Raw genomic sequence first — 26,833 nt, forward strand, 5'->3', positions numbered from 1 at the left:
TAACTTCCGCTTCGCGTTGTCTATTATTTTTTATTACATAAAAAATAAGTGGTAATCACTTTTTATTAATAAAATTGGTATAATTTGGTCCAAGGTATTATTTAATTAATTTGTGAGTATGGTCTTCCTTCGTTCTGGTCAAATTTACTGGTCCAATATATGTATATATTTTTATTCAATATTGTAGCAGCAGACAAGATAGGGATGATTTCTATAATCTTCGTTTATAGAAAAGAAAGTTTATACAAATGATCTAAATGATTGCACTTAACACCCTTTTTTGATATTCTATTAAAACTCAAACTCTGATAAACTCAGTTATAAATTTTAGTTTTGTAGGAAAAATTGCAGCCTTCTTAGTTGGGCGCTCACTCCTAACTGCCGGGTCTCGCTCTCACAATTCGTCTATGCCTTTTCGTTGCCCTCTCTCATTCCTTACACTCTGTCTCTCTCTGATTTATGCATTTATAATCGCTTCATGTTTTCTAGCCTAACACGCTGAGTGCAGCATGCTGTCGCAGCCCGCTGTGGCATGTACACGGGTACTGCTGACCATCAAATCTTCCCTATGTTCTTGGCCTTGGCGCGATACGATTGGGACTCTCGTAAGCGAAATCTTAATTAGATATACGAGGTGTGTTCAAAAAGTAAGGTGACTTTTCAAATTTCACGGGCAACGTACTTCCGATTATCGATTTTTTTGCTTTGTTATGTTGGTACACTCTTCCCGAACATCTGTACCAAGTTTCAAGTGTATAGCATTTTTTGTTTGGTTGTGAGAGGCGTAAAGGTTATAAGTGTTTTGCGTGCTCGGCGATTTCTTGCTATTGAAAAATATGGATCAAAGGATTTGCATCAAATTTTCTGTAAAAAATCAAATAAAGTGCTCCGAAACATTTGAAATGTTGACGGTGGCATACGGTAAAACTGTTCTGAGTAAAAAAAATGTTTACAAGTGGTACAAACTCTTCCAAGATGGCCGGGAAGATGCCAATGACGAACCTCGCTCTGGAAGCCCAAGCACGTCAACAACTGATGAAAACGTTCAAGCAGTGAAGAAAATTGTTCTGGAAAATCGTCGAATCACTATCACAGAAGTTGCTGAGGATGTTGGTATATCACTTGGCTCGTGCCATGAAATTTTTTCTAACGTTTTGGGCATGAGACGTGTGTCAGCGAAGTTTGTTCCGAAATTGCTAAATTTTGACCAAAAGAACCGTCGCATGAGCATCGCTCAAGAACTGTTGAATGACGTCACCGACGACCCAGATTTACTCAAAAGGGTCATAACTGGTGACGAATCATGGGTATATGGTTATGATATCGAAACCAAAGTCCAATCGTCCCAATCGAAGAGCCCAGATGAGCCAAGACCGAAAAAAGCACGCCAAGTTCGATCAAATGTCAAAGTTTTGCTCACTGTTTTCTTCGATTACCATGGCGTGGTGCATCAGGAGTTCTTACCATATAGACGTACGGTCAATAAACAGTATTACCTTGAAGTTATGCACCGTTTGCGAGAAGCAATACGAAGAAAACGCCCAGAATTGTGGAAAAACAATTTATGGCTTTTGCATCACGATAATGCCCCTGCTCACTCATCTTTGCTTGTGAGAGATTTTTTGGCCAAAAACAACACCACAATCATGCCTCAGCCACCATATTCACCGGATTTGGCCCCATGTGACTTTTTCTTGTTCCCAAAACTAAAGAGACCTATGAAAGGACGGAAATTTGCAACGATTGAAGAGATAAAGACTGCATCGCTGGAAGAGCTCAAGGCTATACCGAAAAGTGCTTATGAGAAGTGCTTTGAGGATTGGAAAAACCGTTGGCATAAGTGTATTGTATCTGAGGGGGATTACTTTGAAGGGGACAACATAAATATTGATAAATAAATAAATATTTTTTCTTAAAAATACAAAGTCACCTTACTTTTTGAACACACCTCGTATTATAACAAAAAAATAAAATGGTCGGTCACGTAACAATATTATCGTTCTTAAATAGGTGAGTTTTCCAAGGAAAGACTAGGTCCGAGGTTAATTGGTTATAATAATCGTCAAGATATATTTATTAATTAATATCAATAAGGAAAATAGATTAGTTGATTATATTTCTTTTGGCGAAAGTTGTAAATATTTTCTTATAAAATACTAGTTTTCACTTGATTAGGTGAACTCTTAACGTACTTTTGTATTTTTTGAAGTATAGTGATATTTTTTCTTTCACTATTGGTATTTGAAGATTATTTTGAAGAAGTTTATTAAAAATGAACCAACGTGTATTGACTAGGATCTGCAGGGTCTTAGATTGGAATCTTTCTAAAATATCTATAATAAAATTTGAAGTCGTCCCCAAAAAATTGTTTTTCATGTTTCTATATTGAATTAAGGATTTATTTGTACTCAAAACGTTTGTTCTTATGAAGTAGTTGAGATTTTCTACCAACCAACTAGTACATTTTTGTCAGTTTTAAATTCAGCTATTTCCTTTTCATCCAGATGTTTCCTCCAATTCAATCTACGATCCAGATGTATTTCTAGGCATTTAGCTTGGTTACTTTGTGGCGGGGAATTTCGGGCGGTCGTAACCGCACTCTCAAAGCTCTTCCGCCACAAGGCCTGTTTGGTCCTTTTTCCCCGATTAATTATTAGGGCGCCCGACCGCCGTATCTGATAAGGGCGATCATCGGGGACAGGACCTAGATATCGCGACGTATCCCTGTTTGCTCACAGTGCGACTGCGCAGAGTGGACAGGTGTACGTTGACCCGCGATTTCCTCTGATTCAGGCCGTTAGTGTCCAACAATTTGTTTTCCTTCCGTCCTTTCGTGTCCGTAAAATGCCGGCAGCTTATATTGTGAATCCTTACATTGGGTCGGAGATTCGTTCGAATTCGCGCTTATGTTACTTAACGTCGGAACCGAAAATGGCGAACAAGTACTTTCCGATTATAACTGTCCGCGGCTGAAAATAATTAGTATGCAGGGAAGGGAGAGTAACAAGGCGCAAAATTATAAAACTTGATCATTCTTAATTGCATTTATTTCAAACTACGTGTACAAAGGCGGTCTAATAAGCGGATAGTCAGTATAACTCGACACAACTCTACACGCAGTGGTACGGATCTACACGTCCCAGCGAGTTATATTTGTGACGGTCTATACTGTCGATTCCTGCCTTAGAAACCGTGATTCTCTAGTCCTTATCTAAATCCTGTTACTCTCTCCTAATACTCACGACAAATTTGGAAGAAACGGCGAAAAGGTCAACGCAACTTAACTGAGACTACGAGGGTCGTTTGAAAAGTCCGTGCAAAAATAAAAACTGCTCGATTTTTTTTAATCAATCTTTTTTATTTTTCAACATAGTCTCCTTTTAGGCTTATACACTTTATCCAACGCTGCTCTAGTTTGTTAATCCCTTCCAAATAATAGGATTTGTCCAAGTCTGTAAAATAGGCATTCGTTTCTGCAATCACCTCCTCGTTTGAATAAAATCTTTTCCCCGCCAACCATTTTTTCATATTAGGGAACAAATAGTAGTCCGACGGAGCCAAGTATGGAGAATAGGGGGGATGTGAAACGAGTTGGAACCCTATCTCCATCAGTTTTGCGGCCACAACTGCTGAGGCGTGAGCTGGCGCATTGTCGTGATGGAAGAGGACTTTTTTGTGAGCCAATTGTGGACGTTTCTCTAGCAACTCGGTTTTCAAACGATCCAATAACGATGAATAATATTCGCCTGTAATGGTTTTACCCTTTTCCAGATAGTCGATGAAGATTATTCCTTGCGAATCCCAAAAGACAGTTGCCATAACCTTCCCGACCGAAGAAATTGTCTTCGCCTTTTTCGGAGCAGATTCCCCCTTGGTAACCCATTGTTTAGACTGTTCTTTGGTCTCAGAAGTGTAGTGATCTATCCATGTTTCATCTACAGTGATGAAATGACGCTTAAAGTCTTGCGGATTTTGCTGGAACAGCTACAAACCATTCTTGCAACACTTCACACGATCTCGTTTTTGGTCAATGGTGAGCAATGGCGGCACCCATCTAGCGGATAGCTTTTTCATGTCCAAATGTTAGTGCAAAATATTATGTACCTGTTCGCTCGAGATGCCTACAGTACTAGCAATCATTCGCACCTTCACTCTTCTGTTAGCCATCACCATATCATGGATTTTATCAATGATTTCTGAAGTGGTAACCTCAAGAGGGCGTCCAGAACGTTCAGCGTCTTTTGTGCTCATTTGGCCACTCCGAAAATTTTGAAACCACTTACTCGTATACGAGGTCTGTCGGGAAAGTATCGGGCCTACCTTTATATTTTGGTGTTAGCGTTATTTTTTATTATCTAGTGGCTAGCATCCTTCAAAGTAATCCCCACTTGATTGGATAACACGGTTCCATCGATGTTTCCACTTTTCAAAACAGTCCTGGAACTCACTTTTAGGGATAGCCTTAAGTACACTCGTCGCATTGTTTTTAACCGTTGATTTGTCATCGAATCGGCGTCCTTTGAGTGGTTTTTTTAGTTTTGGAAACAGCCAAAAGTTTGAAGGGGCTATGTCGGGACTGTATGGAGGTTGTCGAAGTAATGCGATATTGTGTTTGCTCAAAAACTGCTACACAAGTTTGGATGCGCTGGCGCATTATCGTGATGGAGAAGCCAGTCACCACGTTCCCAAAAGTGCGGCCGTTTTCTTCTTACTGCATCACGCAAACGTTTCAAAATTTGAACGTAGTGTTCTTTATTGATTGTCTGACCTGTTGGTGCATATTCGTGATGTACAACATCTTCACAATCGAAAAAAACAATCAACATTGACTTAACATTGCTCCGACTTTGACGTGCTTTTTTTGGTCTCGGCTGTCTTGTCGGCTCTGGCCATCTTCACAGTGGAATGCTTCCACTGTGAAGATTGTTGTTTTGTTTCAGGATCATAACCATAAACCCATGATTCATCACCTGTAATAACTTTTCTAAGTACGTTATCATCATTATTGACCATTTCCAGATTGTCCAGAGCGATTTCGAAGCGAATGTTCTTCTGCTCTGCTGTGAGCAATTTTGGGATGAATTTCGCAGACACACGTTTCAATCCTAAATTTTCGGTTAAAATTTCTGAAATGATAGTTTTTGGTATCCCAAGGTCTTCTAGTTCTTGCACAGTTATACGACGATCTTGTTCGATTGCAAGTCGCACCCGCTCAATATTATCTGCGGTTTTTGTCGTCGAAGGTCGGCGGGAACGAAAATCACTATCGACAGAAGTGGGACCATCCTTGAACCGTTTATACCACTCTTTTATTTGTGTTTTACTCATACACTCGCTTCGGAAGGCCTTTTGCATCATTACAATAGTTTCCGAACTCGTTTTTCCGAGTTGAAAGCAAAATTTGATGCAAATTCGTTGATCTTGTTTTTCAGTCATTTTTGACAATATCAAAATCCGACGAACGCGAAAAAGGCACTGTAAACAAAGACACGCTGCGCATGAACTATACGTCCGTCAGGTGTCAGTAAGTAACCAATAGATTCGTGAGGCTTTACTGTTGACGTTTCTGTCCGGGAAAGGTCACTCGAACAGTATGGCGCGAAAATATAAACGTAGGCCCGATACTTTCCGGAGAGACCTCGTAAATACTAAGAAAAAGTAATGAACAGCTAAAAAATAACCTATATTATAAATAATTAATTAAGATTATTAAATAAATAATAGACAATGATTAAATAATTAATGAACGATTCATAAATAATTAACGAATAATTAATAAACAATAGTCTAATTCGTATGAACGAAAGAGAGAGAGAGGGGAGAGAGAGAGAGAGAAAGAGAGAGAGCGAATACGATATGGACTCAGTGCTGTAGCGGTGAAAAGAGACGTAGTCGCAGCATCAATGAATAACTAATAAAAATTATAAATGAAATAATAGATGATTATTAAATAACTATTAAACGATTACTAAATGATTATTCAGACATTTTTTCACATCTGTAGAATATAAAGTATGGGCTAGTGTAGAGCTGTAATTAAACAATTTAAACGAGGACGTTGAGTCAGCACACTGAGTTTTTTCTGGTCACTTTCTATAAAAAGAACTATCGAATCATTTTAAGAGACAAAACTTTCAGTTGATTACCAATTTTCATGGCATTAACTAGAATATAGATACAACTCTATATGATCGTTATCAACATATAATTATAGATTTGGCTCATTTGACAGTTGGAATAGATTCTGTTATGATTTATGTTGAAACTGTTCATATTATATTATAGATCATCGAGTAGTCTGTGCGCTATGAAGACGTTCCGAGCACGCGACACATACACACACATATACGTATGTATCCCCTCCTTATACTTTGTATGATCGACACGCGCAACCAACAGATGTATGCTGTGCGCCCCCTTGGCTTTCTTTTGTTTTTGACTGTCGGACGAGCAGTATGAGTCGCTGAAGCTCCTTGTATAGTAAAGTGATATATTAAACTATATCTTTTGTTAAATAAAACGTGTCTGCAATTACTTCAAAACCCGCAAAACACAACAATTTACTTTAAAGAGAAATACAAAGTCGAGTGGTTAACTCGATATGTAGATCACGTCTTCGATCTCAAAAATTTTATATGTCTTTTTCTGTATGATCCAGACTTCTGAAATCCTGTTGTCTGCTACAACAATCATCGACCTACTCATTCGGAATCATGAAAAGTATGAAAAATCGCGCTCTCGGATTAAAAAGACTAAAATATTTGGATGGATATCTTTTGGAATTTGTACGATTTTTTTATAAAAGTTATATAATACTCGTATGAATACTATTTAATAAAATAATTTTTTAAAAGTATATAAAACGTTCGCCAAATCTTATCAAACCAATTGTATTGTATTAAATTAATGTTAAAGTCAGAATGTAACATAAAATCTTGAAATATCATACCTACATAGCAACGAGTTATGCAGATCCTTATTAGACAGTATTTTTCTCTTTCCACTCATTATTCATCATTCGCACGCATAGTACATGGAAAAGATCGGTAAAGCAGCATAGGGACTCTCATCGAGCCACGACACACACGCCTATGTCTGCATGCGATCAGCCGAGATCTCACCATCAGACATCGATAAAGAAAACGTTCGTACGCCCTAGCCGATAAAAAAATGCCGGTGCACTGGAGTGATTACTTTATCGACTGCTGGTATGAAAGAAAATAGTTGCTAGGGTGGTAAATGTGGGCCAGGATCCCCATAGCCCATCTCCTATTACTTATTGTATTAGGCTATTATTATAGTTGTAAAGCTTAACAAAGTGCTTTAGGGATTTTGGGGCATGCTGCGTCCGTTCTCTGATATTTAAGATGTGCATTTCACTCACCAGAAGCACGTAATCCACCTATATTATTGTTGCATAATAATATCTACACGTATCAATAATTGTTTTTGTTCTCGATTATAATTAAACAGAATAATATAAACACGCAATTGTGCGTAGGCAGGCATACAAAGAAGTCAATCGACTTCAGGGTCCAAGTATTCTTTGGTATACGAGAACGTTGCACCAATGTTCTTATCTACAATATCGTATGTTCTCCATTATCTGAAACTCTATATTACACACTAAAAATACAAATATTCATGTTCAAAAATCCAAGCTAATTATACCTCAATGCCTAAAACGCAGTTTTCGAACTTCTTTTTAGAGTTTTCCAGGTTTTGTTCAGATGTTTTCTGACTTTTTTATATTTTGATTTCAAACGAGAGTAACAGAGTATAAAAAACAGAATACTTTTTCATTAATAGCGTAAAACGCAGATTTTTAGTGTTTCCTACAGTTTTACAGATTTTCCCGGATTTCCACTGTTTCTATAACATGCTTTAAAACGGTAGCATTCAAGGTCTGAAAAAATCTCATTGTCAATAGTAACAATGTGAGATTTGTAGGTTCGATAATTCTGAAACTATTTTTTGTGTGAATTGTTTTTGTGTATCTATGGAGATTTTTATTCAGAATACCAAGAACTATATTTCCTAAGAGTTTTAGAAAATTAAACAGACGGTTAATTCCTATAAAATTTGTTTAGAGTTTTTAAAGAATGAGATGGGATGTAAGTTCTGTAGGTGAATGTTTCAATATTAAATCAGACTTGGTGAGGATAGCTTTTTTGCCGTAGTTTAAAGGTGATGTAGGAGGTACAAGTAAAACTTTCTGAATAGATAGAATAGATTGTATCGAAAATTTGTGTTTACAATTCTAATTTATACGGTTATATTAACTGAAATTTTTTCAGAGTTCTGAGTTCCTTTATTCAGAGCTGAAGAAATACTCTATTTCTAAGGTAGATCTCTTGGTATTTTTACAAATTTTGAGTTACTCCAGATAAGTGTAGTTTAGAGACGGAGCTCGTAGTGTCTCGGTCTCTTTTGAGCTATAGTAGCTATAAGGGCGAATAGTGCAAGCAAGTCTTCCTACATTCTACAAAAGAGAGAAAAAGAGTGTATGAAACATCCATACTCTCTTTAGGGCAACATGCATCTTAAAGCTGTAGTCCATCGTTCTCTCGTTTGTTTTGACTATAGAGCAGCAAGTACAATTCTAATGCAAGGCTTTCTCTCTCTCTCTCTCTCCTCTATCATAATATAACGTTGTAACATATTGTGTTATACTACGTTATAATAAAGTTCGGACTCTAACATATACTTGTAAATCGCGTTTCCGAGAGCAAGCAATAAGTTGACACATAGTATTAGATGCCTGATATGATCGAAAAGGTAATCGTTGTTATATTTCAAAATCGCTATTGACTCAATCATCGAACAGCGAACATAGTATCCTCTCCGCAGTTCGCTACTTCGACGGGTAGTTTGAAATATGGCTAAGAATTATTGCATCTATCGGAGAAAAGCCCGACATCATCGTAACAAATACTTGATCGAATTTCTAAGCGAAATTACTATTATTAAGGGCAGAGATAGTCTAAGGCTGCTTTTTCCTTATAAGAGAGAAGGTCTCAGAAGGTCTCATAAAATCTCAGATAGATGCTAAGTCTTTAATTCCAAACATTGCTCACACTGCTAAGCAAGGTAGGATTTGACGTCACTTTTTGCCGCAGCGACGAGCGAATTTATACTTGCGAGAGAGGCTCCTTTTTACGCTTGGTGTCCCCTACAACGCTATTTTCGTTATTTATACAAATTTTAAACAAGTTTTGTCGCGAAATGGCATGCGCAAAATTAAAAGATGGTGATTTAAAAAATTAAGTCGAATATGACGAATTTTTTAGTATAAATCGTTTCTCAAGGAAAAATCGACTCTTAAAGTTATAAATGATTAAAGTTAGATAAGTGAACAGAACAAAATTTACAATAACATTATTGGAATTTTTTATTCCAAAAAATCACTTGTGATCCGAAGAACATTATTTGAAATCAAAATCTCCAATTTAACAAACAGTTTTTCAATAATAATTAAATAATGAATTCGCAAATTATTCTTTTTGCTATTATAACATCAACAATCGAGTAACAATCGTTTTCAGTACTTTTACATACTTTTACTCGTATATGTAAGTTTAATCGCTATCTCACAACGTAATTTTAAATGTTTAAATAAATTATGAATTTTTTATTTATTGATGAGTCTGTTAAAATTTAGTTATCAAAGTGTCAAATTCTGGCTTCTCTTTCTTAAGATGCTAGAATCGCAGATAGCAATATAGGTATATTCAAATTCAAATCATGTTTAATAATTACAAAATTACTTGTGATATTTATTTGCAAATTAAATTAAGTTAACAAATACATATTAAATGATCATAATAACTTGAAATTCGAGATTAGCGCATTGAAATTGACTGAAAAATTGCTTTTATTCGTTTGAAAAGCTTGTAATTATTAATTTTGCATAGTAAATAATAAATTTCCTACGGCCGTGACGTCACGCTCATTATATAGTCTTGATTTTGATCAATTGTTCTAATACATTCACGCGTGTATGTGGGGTAGCGCCGTATTTTTTATAACGCTTTTCCTGAGTTTTCGGATGTATGACGGTTCACTATTGCGCAGTGGAAAGCGAAAAAAAAATAGAAATCAGACTGACCGTTACAACATAGAAAAAATATTTTAATTCTAATTCAATATAAAATTATAAATTAAATTATGTATTTTATTTACGCTGGCCTGAAACATACCTATATTCTTATACCTTAACCTGAAATATACCTTGCTCATCTACTATTATCTGAATGGCTTTGTACTTTAACATTAATTAGAAAATATTTTTTTCAACTTGTAGGTTTACAATGGTTCAAAAGACTGGATACGATAAACTGAAATTTTTGAGACAACTGATAAAGAATCTTCCAAGCCAGGACCAAATGAATGTTCAAGCCTATATTATTACTGGAGATGATGCTCATCAATCTGAATATATTCAAGAACAGGATAAGAGAAGGGAATATATATCAGGTTTCAAAGGCTCGGCAGGTACTGCTGTTATAACGTTGAACCATGCATTGCTGTGGACTGATGGTAGATATTTTGCTCAAGCGAAACTTGAGCTTGATCCATTAGATGCTTGGATATTAATGAAAGAAGGTATTCCGGAAACTCCTACTATAGAAGATTGGTTAATTGACAACATACCTACAAATGCTTTAATTGGAACAGATCCAAATTTCATTAGCCATTCCAATTGGCTTCGAATAGAAAACTGTTTAAGAGACGCCGGTCTTATTCTATTTCCTGTTGAAAAAAATTTAGTTGATATTGTATGGGGATCTGAACGACCAACATCATTGAAAAATAATATAGTACCACATGAAATCATTTATTCTGGTATAAATTCTGGTTACAAAGTAAATGCATGTTTTGATAAGATGAAAGAAAAGAAAGTATCCATTCTAGTTATAACAGCTTTAGATGAAATTGCTTACTTACTAAATCTAAGAGGATCAGATATTCCATATAATCCAGTTTTTATAGCATATGCAATACTTTTTTTAAATAGAGTTCACTTATTTATTGAAGAAGATAAACTCAGCTTAAATGCTAAAAAACAAATGAAAGAAGAAAAAGTTGATTTTGTTTGTCATCCTTACAACTCTGTCCAACAATTTCTACGTGAAATAATACATACCTGTAAAATTAAAATATGGTTGTCTCATACAGCTAATCATGCTTTACACATTTTATGTAGTAGAGCCACAAAATATGTGTCTATTACACCGATCAGCTTAATGAAAGTTGTCAAAAACAGAATCGAAATTGAAGGTATGAAACTTGCACATGTCTGGGATGCCATTGCTCTAGTAAAATATTTTTCATGGTTAGAAGCAAATGTTACTGAACATAACAAATGTAGCAAAGTTACTATTACTGAAATTTCTGGAGCAGAACAGCTGGAAAAATTTCGAAAGTATGTTAATTCTATATTGTAAATAAACTTTTAACATTTTATCGATTTACATATTCTGAAAACTACGAAAATTGAGTAGTAGGGACTATGGAAATTCTGAGCCACTTAAAAACGAGTTTTGATTCCTACTACGACGGCAGTAGGTAATTGATAGATTGTCGAGTTATCGACGCATTTTATCGACAGTCCGCTCTGTCGCGTGCCCATTGTTGTCCCCAGTTATGTGTATGTGTATGCCCCATGGAATAAGATTTCTTGAAAAATCAACAAAATCAACAAATTTAAATGCTTTTAAAATTTTTAAAATATTTGATAAAAATACACATGACCATTACATTACAATACTTATACTAGTTTTCTAACGTAACCACTTATTTGATTATACTACACTATACGATCGTATAAAATTAAACAATATACAGCTTTTTCCGCTGGTATATTATTTTTGGTTTCAAAATCTAGACGTACATCTACAGCAACTTGTTTCAAGGATTCATTTTACTTACAAGGAAAGGTACCCAACCCGAACTCACCGATTTTGATGATTTTGATACGTATTGTAGAACATAAAAAATAAGAGACACGTATTTTTTTTATCGGCTAATTTTCATTTTTAAGGGGTAAAAACCTCCCCGAAAGTTAACCCCCAAAAAGCGTTTTTTTAATATCTCGGCTTAAAATTAATATTTTTCAGTGAAACAAATTGGAGGTTATTTCTTACTGATAGGTGACAACTCGCGCGAGTCGAGTTTGTCCCGTACGAAGGCTCTTTTAACAGCCGAGCGGCCTTAGACTCGGGCGGTAGTCAGGCTTTCGGGCACCCCGGCCCGTTCCCGCGTCGATAATGAAATCCGTGTTAATTGTAATTTGACACTCGATATCGTTTTTGTAAAATAAATAATTGAACGTTTATAACGTTCTTCGGTTATTTATTAAAAGCAAAACTGTAATAGCGATTCTCTTTAATGTAGTGGGGAAGCATATGGATACACTTATGGATGTTTACAATTATAATATTTATTCCAGTCTCTTTTATAACATAAATAAATTAAGCAGAATAGAGATATATATATTCTCAGACGCGTAATTTTCGCGTTGCGATATCTAGTATTTTTTGGTTACATAAAAATTGTTTAATCTGTACGATTAATTAATTGCAATAAAGGAGAGAGGCAAGGGTAAGTTAATTGAAGAAGGTGGATGTGTGAAGTTGTAAATAATGATTATTTTAATAAAAGAAAGATACAGAGAGATGACACTTCAGCCGGCATAAAAAACCCCAGTCGTGAGTGGGGGAAAAGCCATTTAAAACTTTCACTCGTATAATGGATCTATACATACAAGAGAAGCTACTATTTATTGCGCTAATTACATATGGCTCGCGTAGCTTTTAAACAACTAAACGCTAAACTTACATGAATGGCCATTCACTAAATTAAACACTGACCGAGCGATGCCGCATGCATGACTCGTGCAAGAAGGAAGACGTCTCCTGGAGAAGCGTAGTGCCAACGTCTTGGTCACGGGCACGGCCAGCACTACGCGACTCCTAGTGTTCGAGGTGGGCCGAGTGCCGCTGATCGGGCTGCCCTGAGTTCGGAGACGTCTCAGAGAGTACCGCACGTACTCTCAACTAGGCCGATGGTTGCCGTAGCCCCTTTTGATGCGGTCGCTGGCGGAAGGGAGAGAAAGATACACACAGGTACCCGCGTACAGTCGCTCAATGCAACGCAATAATAGCACTTATACACTAAGGCGCGCGGTATACAACACTATAGAATAATGAAACGCACTCAACGATAGGAACTAACTCAACGCAACGATGTGCACTCGATGCAGAATGAAGAAGAAGATCTCCCGCCACCAGCCCATAGAGCCGAACAAGAACTCGCACGATATGGCCTCATCAGGACCAGCCAATCAGGAATACTCAAGAAGGAGAGTGAAACAAGACGCCCTTCCTTATCTTGGCCTTGAGAGTGGGGGTGAACAGCGACCGGGTAATTCCACTATGCATCAGTGTGGCCATCGTTCGCCGGCGTGTAATCGGACACCCGAGTGTGACCGCGCTCAGCACGTGAGCCACAGACCGTCGACGATTTGGGTCTTTCACTTGTCCAGACGAGTCAAGACGCAAAAGAAAGCGAGACTGCGTTTATACACTCGCAATCACACCATGAAATATACCAACCTCACAAAAGAATCGAACGTCCGCTCCCGCGTCGTTAGGAGCGCAGAATGCCGCGAACAAAAATACAATAGTATTACTCACTTCGTATTATTATAGTAAATATAATTTGGTCCAAATTATTATTCGCTTCGTGATATAGTCAATCACCTTTCCTTTCAATCTGATCAGATTCAACTGGTCCAATATATTTTTTATTACAATGCTGTAGTAACACGCAAGAAAATGGTAGTTGTTATGGTTTTAGTTGTCTAATATCTTCTCTATCCAATAACGTAGTAACACGCAAAAAAAATGATAATTCCTGTGATTTTCTGTTTACGCAAAATTATTGAAGCAATCGTACTCGACACTTCTAATATTTGTTTATAACTCAAAACAATCAAAGACTCAAAACTTCTATTAATTTCAGTAGGAAAAGAATATCCGGCCTTCTTAATTGAGCGCTCGCTTCTAACTGACTAATTCTTTGGTGCTCTGCTTTCGCTGGTTTATTATATAGGTAGCCTTTGTCCCTAGCATACCGTCTCTCTCTCGCGTATATGCTTCGGATGTTTACGCTTCTCGTAGCGGGTCGTCTTACCTAGCTAAGCACGCTGACTGCAGCATGCAGTCCCAGCATGCTGGCTCAGCGTGAATCAGCCTCTACCGTTCATTCCCACCGAGTCGCGCACACGAATACTGCTAGCTATGCTATGTCCAAACGGAAATCCCGAGAGCAAGGTTTTATTCGATAGTATATATTTGTAACATAATAAGACGTCACGTAACACTTACAAAAGGAGCAAATATTTCATGGTAATTTGAAGAGTAAGGGTAGTATCTCCTATTTTTTAGGAGTTGAAAACATATATTTTTTGGCATAATTTTATAATAAAAAAGTTGAAACCGACTAAAAAAATTGAAAAAAATGTTTAAACATCCATAATAACAAAATTTAGTTGATGTCTTTCGGTGTTTTAATAAATATTACCCCTAGGTGGGGTAAACCACCCCTAACACAAAATAACTGTAATATGTAAGTCAATACATAATATTTCGTAGAAAGTTTGTACATAGAGATTTTCGAGGTCGCTGATGACAAATCCGTTATCAGATTTTAAAAATTCGAAATTGCGGAACAATACGGCGGACGGAAATAACGAAAAAAAAATTTTATATATTAAAAATCTTTTGAACAACTAAAAAAATTGGAAAAAAATTTGTAAAAATCTATAATAAACAAATTAAGTTTTTTGGTTTTTTCATAGATACTAACCGTAAGGGGGAGTAAACCACCCCTAACACAAAATAACTATAAGTATTGTAATGTAGTACATTACAAGGCCTTTCCTGAGCGCTGCATTATTTGCAACATCTCAGAAAAGCCATTCCCGTCCCTTGCCGCCCCGTAACCGGTTGAATAAAATAAAAACAAACGCGCCCTATATAAAACGATTACTTTTTTTCATGCCCGAACAACCACACCGGAGATATCGGCGAAACAAACTTGACAAACGTGATCCGACGGACACTTAAAAGAGAAGAGAAGAAAAAAGGAGCGCACCACGAAATAAGAGAGCGCACGCACACACTCAGTCCCGACCACGTGGCCGACCGGCAAAAGAAAACGGAAAAACTTGACTGGGAAATGCAACGGAAATGCATGTTGATGACACATGCAGATCCGTTACACTCCCAGACACCAACACCAACACTCACAAAGCACTGACACTCCTGGGGCGAGCAGAAAATCGGCGATGAAGTGGCAGCCGGCAATCAGCTGTGTCGGGCTGCCGAACACCATCGGCGACATCCTGAGGGCCACACACAAGCACAACAGCGACCACACAAACATCCGGGAACACGTCACTTAACCGACACGGGAGCGCCCCAGGAGGCGCTCCAACAACCGATACAGGAACACGAGACGTACGCGCGAGAGACCGAGCGGCCATTTTGAAACGCCGAGACAGACTGAGAGCGAGCGAGCGAAACAGACTGAGAGCGAGCGAGCGAAACAGACTGAGAGCGAGAGAAGTAGACTAAACAAGAGCGAACGAGACAGACTGAGACAGAGCGAGCGAGACAGAGCGAGCGAAATAGACTAAACAAGAGCGAGCGAGACAGATGATATGAAATGATGAATAGAATAATATGCAAATGCGAGGATGAGGGCGCTACAAATGAAACGACGTATATTACATACGTATTCATGACAAATTAAAATTATAATTGAAAAAGAATGAACATGGAATAGATACCGAATTGTAAAATTCGCATGCGACCGACACCCCTATTATGATAGCGAGCGACAACTACCCCGTTAGGTTTAAGAATTAAATTAACCGACAGAATTCGAACCTCTGACAAAATTCGCTAGTGACGTCACGACCAATCAGCTAATTAAAATAAAATTTGATTTCCGGCCGGATAGAAAAATAGATAAGAGTAGGGGTAGATCTTTCCCATCAATTAATGCTATCTGACTTAGTAGGGGGTGAGAGAGAGTAAGTAGCGACGAAAGTTGGAGATTCAGGGAGGGCGCTGTATCCTTCTAATTTACATACGGACCAATGATAAAATATTCGGAAGGCGCTACCGATATCCGAATTAGCATACCGACCAATAATAACATTTCTTCTCGGAAAGAGGAGAAGAAAAGCGATCTTTGACCGCGAAAAGCCAATTCTCGTCCATTTTGCCACCGGTCTTCTAGCCAGAAGGAGTGATTGAGCCAGATAATTTCGTGACACAGGACTAATTACGCAGACATTCTGTAATCTAAACGCAGCGATTTGAAATTAGCTAATTTTGTGCGCCGAAACAGTAAGGAAGAATCGTAAGTAGGCAAAGTGCCACTTATTTATATTAATCGCGGAGTGCGGGAATAAAATTTTCAGTGCCGTAGGTCGTCGTGACGCGTGGATCCGTCGATGCCGGTGCCTATCGAATCGCGCTGACCTTTCTGCCATTTCCTAGATCTAAAGTGAGTGTTAGGTTTATACGAATTAGAGGCAATGGTTGAGTTATTCGCGCTGACCTTTCGCTAACAATTTGTTGCAAACACAGAATTAGCCGAATACACTTACCATGCTTATTTAATCGCGCTGACCTTTCCACCATTTCCTAGATCTAAAGTGAGTGTTAGGTTTATACAAATTAGAGGCAGTGGTTGAGTTATTCGCGCTGACCTTTCGCTAACAATTTATAACGGTCCTATTTATGAGCTATTTATTAAATCACTGAATGACTGCAACTAGTCTAACGTATCTGTTTAGTCAAAATAATACATTAAGCGGCGCTACCTCACTGTTTACGCGACTGTATACAAATAAGAGTCGAATCAAAATAAACAGCGTGACGTCACAAAATAATAGACAAAATAACAAAATATAATGATTCATGATATTAAGAAAAATATGTTAATTATAGATAATTTTAATATAACAAAGTATTGATTATATAGATTTTAGCATGTAGATTAATAATATTATAACAAAATTCTCATTCAATTATGAAATAATAATGAATATCAATATGCAAAAGTTGATTTATTTATTAACATATGAAATATTAGAAAAATATAAATAATTAATACGCAAAGTGAATAAACATAGAACATGAGTAAGAATTGGTTTCATTAATAACAGCTGTATAATAACTGTTATTAATAAATAAACAATTAATAATTTATTTAAACAGTAAGCTATATATAGAACGAAAATATTAAGTTTATACTTGATAATGATAACTTTATGATTCAGAAATCTTAGATAATTAATCTAATAATTGCATATTAAGATTAGAAAAAACCGTTACAAATATGAAAAATTAGTCATAATTCAAATGTTATTAATTAATTTAAATAATTAATTTTGGAGAATACTTCCAAAATTAATCAACTATAAAGTTATATGAAAATTTAATAATTTTCTATTGTAAATATGGTAATATCACGTTAATTAACTTTATTAGTTAATAACTTTTGACGACACTATTGGCGATAATTGTATATTGTATAAAATCAACAAATAACAAATTCTGTAAAGTTTACATGTGTTAAAAACTTAATATTAATGGTTATTTACTTGTAAATTAAGAAAACTCATTTCTCAAAATTCGCGAATGTCTCTCGAATTTTCGATGACATCTCTCCTGCAAAAATGAGCGGGAAAATCTGTGTATAAATAGGCCCACCTTTGCACAGGCTAGCATTCACTTCTAGCCTTGCAAGGTGAGCGCATGAGTCTGAATAAATTTGGATTAATATCTAAGTTCTTTCTCTCATTGTGATTAACTAAGCAAGACTATTCTTTCCTTATAATTTGAGCTCGACTTATAGAACATCTCGCGCTATAAGAAACTTGGGCCGAATTCTATCCTATCAAAGAAAGACTTTGGCTCTGCTTATGGGACAATTCGCACCATAAGAAACTAGGGCATTGTCTGACTTTCCTCGATATATTGCACTTACTTATGTATATTTGATTTACTTATTTATTACATTTGATTTATTTATCTATTTTCTTGACAATTAGAGTAAAATCATTGGAAACAAATTCTTACTCATTAGCTAGATTACGAGAGTTCGAATTATTTTATTTATAAGTGATACGAACATCACAAATTTGTTGCGAACGTAGAATTGGCCGAATAAACTTACAGTGCTTATTTAATTGTGCTGATCTTCCCGCCATTTCGCAAACCGAACGTAAGCGTTAAGATCAAACAAAGAAAATTTGTGATTTAGGATATTCGCGCTGACCTTTCGCTAACAATTTATTGCGAACGCAGAATTAGCCGAATAAACTTACCGTGCTTATTTAATTGTGCTGACCTTCCCGCCATTTCGCAAACCGAACGTGAGCGTTAAAATCAGACAAAGAAAATTCGTGATTTAGTTATTTGCGCTGACCATTCCACCATCTTTGTTAATCGATGACCGACCGGAAAATTATTAATATTTCGATTAATTTGTACCCTTGCTATTTCATAATTATTCAGAGTTATACTGACCCTAATCACTCCGACTTCTTGCTTATAAATTAATAAATACGTCAATAAAGTGATCAATTGTTTTTTTACATATAATTTACTTCTGTTACCCTGCCTCAATTGCATGCTGGTGATTTTCAGCCGCGGGCGGTTATAATCGGGTAACGCTGATTCGCTATATTTTCGGGTCCCACGATAGGTAACATACGCGCGAATTCGAACGGACTTACGACCTGACTTAAGGAGCCATCATCTGAGCTGCCGGCTTACCATACTTGAGGAGGAAAAATTGGAATCGAGTAGTTGGACACCGAGGCCTGAACTGAGGAAATCGCGAGTACTCACCCGCTTGCCTACCCTGCGCAGTCGCCGTGAAGGCAGGCCGGGATACCCGCGACGAAACCCCATTTTTGTCCTACCCCCGACGATCGCCCTAATTAGCCGGCGGTCTGGCGCGCTAAATAATCGGGGGTAGTGAGTCAAACAGGTCTTGTGGCGGAAGAAACTCGTAGAGCGGTTAAAACCCCCAAAATTCCCCGCCACAGTATACTTTAATCCATAATATTTTGTAGAAGGTTTGTATATAGGGATTTTCAAGATCGCTCTTTACAAATCTAATATCAGATTTTGAAAATTTAAAATGGCGGAACCATGGTCATGGACGAAAATGTCGAAAAAAAATTTTAACTTTCATAAAAACTTGTTTACAAATGTGTGGTCTTTGTAGCCTGTACATGCGAACTAAATAAAGAGCTTTAAACGCTAAACCCCTAAACAACAAATAGGCTAAATGGTTGTGCTTTTTAACCAAATGACTCCAAACCCCTAACCTCCTGACAGGCCGAAGGCCTGTCTTACCGTAGACACGAGTATAGACATATTACCGATATTTTATTCAATCATTTTGTATATAACAAATAACGTCTCGTTTTATGTTTCAATCAAAGATTATTTATTTTTCTGCTTTTATAAATTAGCATAATTTCAAAAGTAATTTCATAAATTTCATAATTATATAATTTTGTAAATTCAAAAATTCCACACTTTTTTACAAATGAAAAAACATAGGTTAACAAAATTAATTTATCAACCCCTTTTGCGTTTCGTAATAAATTTTAATGTTGTCAAACTAAGGAGTTTTTCATTGTTACAATTATTTCGTAAACCAAAAGTTTTTTAGATGAATTCTCGAAGTAATGATTATTCTATCAATAGTAAAATGTTTGCAGTCTGGAATTCCATAATAATATTATTTGATACCATTTAATGAATTTATCAAAAAATCTAAATTCAATAATAAATATTATTCTCATTGTTGTTATTATTTTTCATTATCATTGCTATTATCAGTATTACTGTTATTTTTTTTTTTTTTTTACAAGGAGTTGCGGAATCCTTTTTGCGGATTCCCCTTAGTCTTGATATCTAAGGAGGTATGTGGGACTCCCCAAAAAAAGACAGGCCTACCCACTAAACCGCCATCTCCTTATTGTCCTTCCCCCAGCCAGGGACTATGTTGATATTACTTCTGACTGGGGGTTCTGTCTGTGTTCGTTCGTTCGTATCGTTTCACAGTGCGTCGTTACGTCGCGTCAATCCGTCTGCTCAGTCGTCCTTCAGACAGTCGTCCGCGTTCTTACGTCTTAGTATGGTTTCCGTATAGGTAGCGACTAAACGCCACCATTCGGGTTTATGCAGCATCACCTCTACAATGTTATCGGGGGTGATGTTGCCAACTGTTGTCTCTAGTTCTCGTCTGAGTCTTGTCCAGCGGTCGCACCCGAAAAACGTGTGTTCCGCGTCGTCTCGTTCGTGTCCACAATACATGCAGTCGGGTGTTCGTACTCTGTTCATATTGTGGAGGTACCGTCGAAAGTACCCGTGGCCCGTCAAGAGCTGGGTGACGTGAAAATTCACATCACCAAAATTCCTTCCGAGCCACGGTCTCACGTCCTGTATCAGTCGTCTCGTCCATTTGCTACCTGGTTCTTCTGTCCATCGGTCTTGCCACATGTCGATCGTCCTTTCGCGTTCAACGATTGCCGCGTTCTTTCGTCCTATGTCTGCGCTGCTCCCATAGATCCTTTTGCGATCAGAGGCAAGAAGATCCACGGGTATTACGCTCGCCACCACCAGGACAGCCTGCGCAGAGACTGTTCGGTAAGAGCAAGCGATTCGCAGAGCGCCCTGTCTCTGTACCATCGTCATTGTCTTACAGTACTTCTTTGTCTTCAAGGAATCTGCCCATATTTCCGCGCCGTATAAGAGGATCGAGTGAGCTGCCGCCATTAGCAGTCGCCGCTTTCCTGGTCTCGGTCCCGTCGTGTTTGCCATCAGGCGGCTCAAGGATGCTATCCTCTCTGCCGCTTTTCGGGCTGTCTTCTGTATGTGAGGCCAGAAGGTCATCTTCGTATCGAGGGTTACCCCAAGGTACTTGACTTCCCTCTTGGTCTCCGTTTCGTATGTACCCACTCTCATGGGTAGTATCGTCTGTATGCGTCTTCTCGTGAGAAGCATAAGTTCCGTCTTTTCTGTTGTGAGTTGCAGTCCGTGTTCTGTCATCCATCGTCCAACTCGTCTCATGGTCTGGTTCAACGTCAGCTGCGCCAGCTCAGGAGATCTCTCCGTGATCACCGCCGCCACGTCATCAGCGTAGGCGACGAGGGTCACTCCGAGTGGCATCCCAAGCCGAAGCAGACTATCGAAAAGCAGACTATTCCAAAAGTCGGGTCCCAGTATCGACCCCTGAGCCACCCCTGCGGTGACCTGTCTCGTTACCTGTCCTTCGATCGTTTCGTACGTTATTCGTCTGTTTCTCAGATAATCCTCCACAACCCGAACCAGGTACGGTGGGATCCGAAAGTTGCTTTTTAGCGCCTCCAAGATATCCACCCACCTGGCCGAGTTGTCCGCACGTATTTGTCCCAGAGAAACTTTATTTTTGACGAAACAAAGTGCAAAACACTATTCGGCGGTAAACTCGCGTGAACAGCTGAGGCGTAACTGCCTATGCAAAAGATCGCGCGCCCCCTCTCTCTCTTAACTGTTGGAACTAACGCGCGAGAAGTAGAATCGCGAACGGTTCGATTAATTAACTCGACTACCGTTGCATATTATTATTATTATTATTGTGACGTCGGAGTCACTCTCTGGTACGCTTGGAGTTAGCGTAAACTCAGGGTTGCTCTGATTTGGCTGTCGTGTAACACATAAGCCGGGACGAGCAATATTGTTGCGTTGAGAAAACTGTATGCTAGCGCGGAATGTAATAACCAAATGTTATTACGAACACACCAGACTCACGCTTAATGTGTTCTTAAGGGACTTTAATGAAAATTCACCAGACTCACGCTTAATGAATTTCGAAAAAAACGGATTGCTTAAAGAAAGAAAAGGATAGCCAGATATAAGGTTTTACTTACTTTTATTTTATTTAATTGTTTAATATTAACGCTGCGCTCTCTCTGCTCTTTGACCTCTTTCTCTCTATCTCTCTCTATATTCTAAATGTAGTTGGGTGGCTTCTTGATTGAATTTATTTTTGTCGACTTCTTGGTAATATAGTCCAATATTTTCTTCTCTTATGTTTCCTCCAGCACTCACTCACTGGTAGTCACTTCTTGTTATGCACTTCCTGGTACTCGCTCCACTCCACTCCTCCAGTCTTGTACAGAGCTTTTTATAAGCAGTGGGTGGTTGGGTGGAAATCCCTTTCCTCAGGCCCATGAAGCGATAACGGCCAAATTTTGTATTGGTAGAAAATTTTCTAATCATATCTAGGGTTTCTTTATTGGTCTATGGGCGTGAATTTTCAGAGAGAGAAAGGGCGGTCCCTTTTTAACTTGGGCCCTTTTCTCCAGAGATGGCTCTCGGAGTGCCACTTTTAAGAGCAAGAGTAACGCTATAGTTTATAATTACGTATACAAAATCGTACTAAACTTAGTTAATTTTAACGATACATAGTGGTTATTACAATAACTCAATTATTATAAATATTTAGAAAAATCCAAACCTTCTACGATTTATTATAAAATACATTATTGTTCTAATAGAAAATTATTTATTGGTTATTCGGTGACTAAAAGATGTGCATTATAATAACTTACAAAATTGATTAAAATCTATTTAATATTACGGATTTTTTCTTAAAATTCGTTGGGAAAAAAGAGATAAATTGCTTTTTTTTATGATCCCCTTCCATTATCAGCGCGATAACGCTTCACGATGTATACACGATGATCGTAGGCTCCTGTCAACACATGCGCGTGGGACAAAGCAGGATAGAGCGTTGATTGTAAGGCCGAGTACGCAAGCTCGGGCCACTATCAAAGTTTAAACACTTTATTTCGAATGCGTTTTCATCGTGGGAAATCAGGTAGGTTCCCACTCCGTTCGTCATATTTAATAATTAAATTAATAAAAAAAAAACTAAGTTACGGCTGACCGTCACATTATTATTATTATTATTATTATTATTATTATTATTATTATTATTATTATTATTATTATTATTATTATTATTATTATTATTATTATTATTATTATTATTATTATTATTATTAATCTTATTATATTACTATGATAATTTTTGTTATTGTTAAAAATACATAAAAGAATATTAATACTTGAACTTAATTTGCAATTAAAGAACACGTTGTTATTGAAAGGGAATTGTATATACATTCATTAATTTAATGAATGTTATCATACATTCAATGATAATTCCACAGATAAATGTCTTTCACTAATAAAAGTTGTTAACAATATGTGCGAATCAGTATATTCTTTTTTTAGATTGTTTTCATCGAGTGTTTACCTTAGCTGCCTGTGTTATTTTTTCGGCAGTGAGCGAGTTTTGTGGGTATTCTAGTTCATTCCCGGAAAGTACGAATAGTACGTCTTTTTGTTTGTCAGTGGTATCATACAGTTGTAGAAAATTTTCTTTAGTGATTTTATATAGATTTACATTATTCAATTTGAAAGTGAATAAAAGTTTCTATAAATTTTAAAAGTAAAAAATAATTAGTTTAAAAGTGATTATTTTTAAAATACGTAAGTATTTTATTCACTTTCTGAACATCTTTTCAGTAATTATTACGTTTCATATAAAATGAATAGATAAACTTTTGTATTTTTGCTTCTTCAAATTAAACTCGATACCGCTCAAGGGGTTCGTATAGAAAAGATACTATTTTGTTTCGTCTTATTTCGAAAATTTATTGTAAAGAACAAAAATAAATAATTTTTTTTTCAAAATTCCTTCAGAAATAAAAATGTTTAGACCAGTACAGTCTCTTGTTTAGCGATTTCGAGTGTAAGAATACTATCGTAATAGTTACTTATCATTCGTTTTGGGCATGACTCCTACACAATAGGCCTTATATTTTCACCAGAACAAAAAGTGTAACCAATTAAAAAATGATTATTTAAAGTGTGGAGTAAATTTTAAACTAATATGATTTCGCTGAAGGTGCCATGTCTATTTTCAAAGTGGAAAAACTCGCAAACTGTATTTTATTACAGAAAATTGTTGGTTTAAAAGGGTTTTTCGAAAAATTATTTTAAAAAAAATGTCCGCCGTTTTATTATGAAATAACGTGGTTTTTCGATGACTCAATGGTTCTTTTTGCTTCCTCCGAGAGAAAGCTTTATAATAGTAAAATTTTCAGTTAAAACTTCATAGAAGTAAGTTTGAAGGTGTTTGGAGGTCGAATCACGTATTTTTAGAAAATGTTTGGGCCTAGTCGGATTTAGTTTAAAAGATATAACGTTTTAAAAAAAAACCCTTTTTGTGAATAACAATGTTATGGTTATAGCTAATTGTAAGTAAATTTTCTTTTAGTGAAAACACAAGTATTTTGTGTTGTTTCAAATACAATTTGTACCATTTAAATATCATAATTTGTTTCATCTGAAGAATGGAAAAATCGTTTTTCGAAAATTTATTATGAATCAAAAACGTGTTCATAAAATCAAAATGGATTCTTTTCACGCATTCGGGATAGAAAAACAAAAGTTGATACCAAATCTTATCGATATCCGATGGACAGTTCAAAAATGGTATACGTACATACGCACACACACACACATCCATACGGACATTTTCTAAAAACACGTTTTTTGAACTTCAAACGAAGTTTTTTATGAAGCTTGTAATGCGGTACATTACAAGGCTTTTCCTGAGAGTGTTGTATTATTTGCAACACCTCAGGAAAGCCATTCTCGTCCCTTGCCGCCCCGTAACCAGTCGTACAACACAAAAACAGACGCGCCCTAAAATAAACATTCAACTTTTTTCATGTCCGAACAATGAAACCGGAGATATTGGCGAAGCAAGCTAGACGAATGCGATCCGACGGACACTCAAAAAAAAAAGGAGCGCACTACGAAATAAGAGAGCGTACGCACACACTCACTCACGATCACGTGTTGCCGACTGGAGAAAGAAACACGGGAAACTTAACTGGGAAATGCAACGGAAATGCACGTTGATGACACATGCAGATCCGTTACACTCTCAGGCACTAACACTATCACTCGTAAAACACTGACACACCTGGTCAGCACAACTGGGCGAGCAGAAAATCGCCGATGAAATGACAGCTGGCAATCAGCTATGTCGGGCTGCCGAACACCATCGGCGACATCCTGAGCGCCATGCACACTCACAACAATGACCACTAACAAACACCCGGAAACACATCACCTGACCGAAACAGGAGCACTCCAGGAGGCGCTCCAAAGACCGTTACGGGAACACGAGGTACACGCGCGAGTGAGCGAGCGGTTATTTTGAAATGCCGAGACAAACTGAGGATGAGCGAGCGAGACTGACTGAGAGCGAGCGAGCGAGATAGATTATATGAAATACACGAAATGATGAATAGAATTATATGTAAATGCGAAGATTAGGGCGCTACGAATGAGATGACTTAAATTATATTATTATTCGCAACTAATTAAAATTAAAATTAAAAATGAACATGGAAAAATACCGAATTATGAAAATTCGTATGCGACCGACACACCCTTTATTATAATAGCGAGCGACAAATACTCCGACAAATTTAATTGATAAATTAACCGACAAAATTCGATCTTCTGACGAAATTCGCTGGTGGCGTCACGACCAATAAGCGAACTAGAATAAAATTTGATTTCCGTCCGCATAGAAAAATAGATAAGAGTAGGGGTAGATCTTTCCCATCAATTAATGCTAGCTGACTTAGTAGGGGGTGAGAGAGAGTAAGTAGCGACGAAAGTAGGAGATTCAAGGAGGGCGCTGTATCTTTCTAATTTATATACGGACCAATGATGAAATATTCAGAGGGCGCTACCGATATCCGAATTAGCATACCGACCAATAATAGTATTTCTTCTCGGAAAGAGGAGCAGTAGAGCGATCTTTGACCGCGAAAAGTCGATTCTCGTCCATTCTGCCGCTGTTCTTCTAGCCAGAAGGAGTGATTGCGCGCTAGCATTTTTCCACACTAATTTCGCTCGCCGAATCTTCAGCAAAAAAACTATAAGTAGGCAAAGTGCCACTCACTAGTAATAATCGCGGAGTGCGGGTGTGGACTTCTCTGTGCAGTAGGAGGTCGCAACGCGTGGATCCTTCGATGCCGGTGCTTATTGTTTCGAGTGATTCGCGCTGACTTTTCCGCCATTTCTTGGAATCGAACGTGAGTGTTAGAATCAGGTAAAAGAAATCGGTACTTAGATTATTCGCGCTGACCTTTCGCAAGAATTTTAATTTACTACGAGTGTTAGGATTAGACGAGTAAAATCAGTAATCAGATTAGTCGCGCTGACCTTTCGCCAGTATATTAGTTTATTGCGGGTGTTAGGATTAGACCAGTAAACTCAGTGATCAGATTATTCGCGCTGACCTTTTACCAGTATATTAATTCACCGTGAAATTTGGGTGCGAGGAAGATTAAAATTTAGTTGACTCGTGCTGATCTTCCGTTTGATCCGAAGTTAACCCATTAACGCGCAAAATCGCATTTTTGTGCACACAATTTCAAGCGCCCGACTCATACAGAAAAAGACGGTTTCTTTTTTCCAAAATACCACCTAGAAGGTTTTCGAGGGTGCTCTTTCAGAATCTGGTACTAGTTTCATGTTAAATTGTTACCAACCCTATTTATTTTGCGTTTTAATAAAAAAAAAGACCCATTTTTTCCGGTTTTTTTTTAATTTTTTCTTGATCATTTTCCTGTTGCGGTATTCAAATCAATATT

General features: G+C 37.3%; 1 protein-coding gene across 3 annotated transcripts in view; it reads left to right on the forward strand.

Annotated features, from left to right (window-relative positions):
- Positions 1–26,833, forward strand: part of LOC131672727 (xaa-Pro aminopeptidase ApepP-like) — a 325,757-nt gene that overhangs the window by 108,751 nt on the left and 190,173 nt on the right. For all 3 annotated transcript variants that reach the window (XM_058950152.1, XM_058950146.1, XM_058950161.1), the window contains exon 2: positions 10,304–11,425. In XM_058950152.1, the coding sequence (XP_058806135.1) occupies positions 10,311–11,425 (1,115 nt within the window). In that variant the 5' untranslated portion in view covers positions 10,304–10,310. The remainder of the gene's footprint in view (positions 1–10,303; positions 11,426–26,833) is intronic.

This window comes from Phymastichus coffea, unplaced genomic scaffold (assembly GCF_024137745.1).
Source record: "Phymastichus coffea isolate CEN01 unplaced genomic scaffold, Cenicafe_Pcof_1.1 PCOF00012, whole genome shotgun sequence".
In the NCBI taxonomy this organism is placed as follows: Eukaryota; Metazoa; Arthropoda; class Insecta; order Hymenoptera; family Eulophidae; genus Phymastichus; species Phymastichus coffea.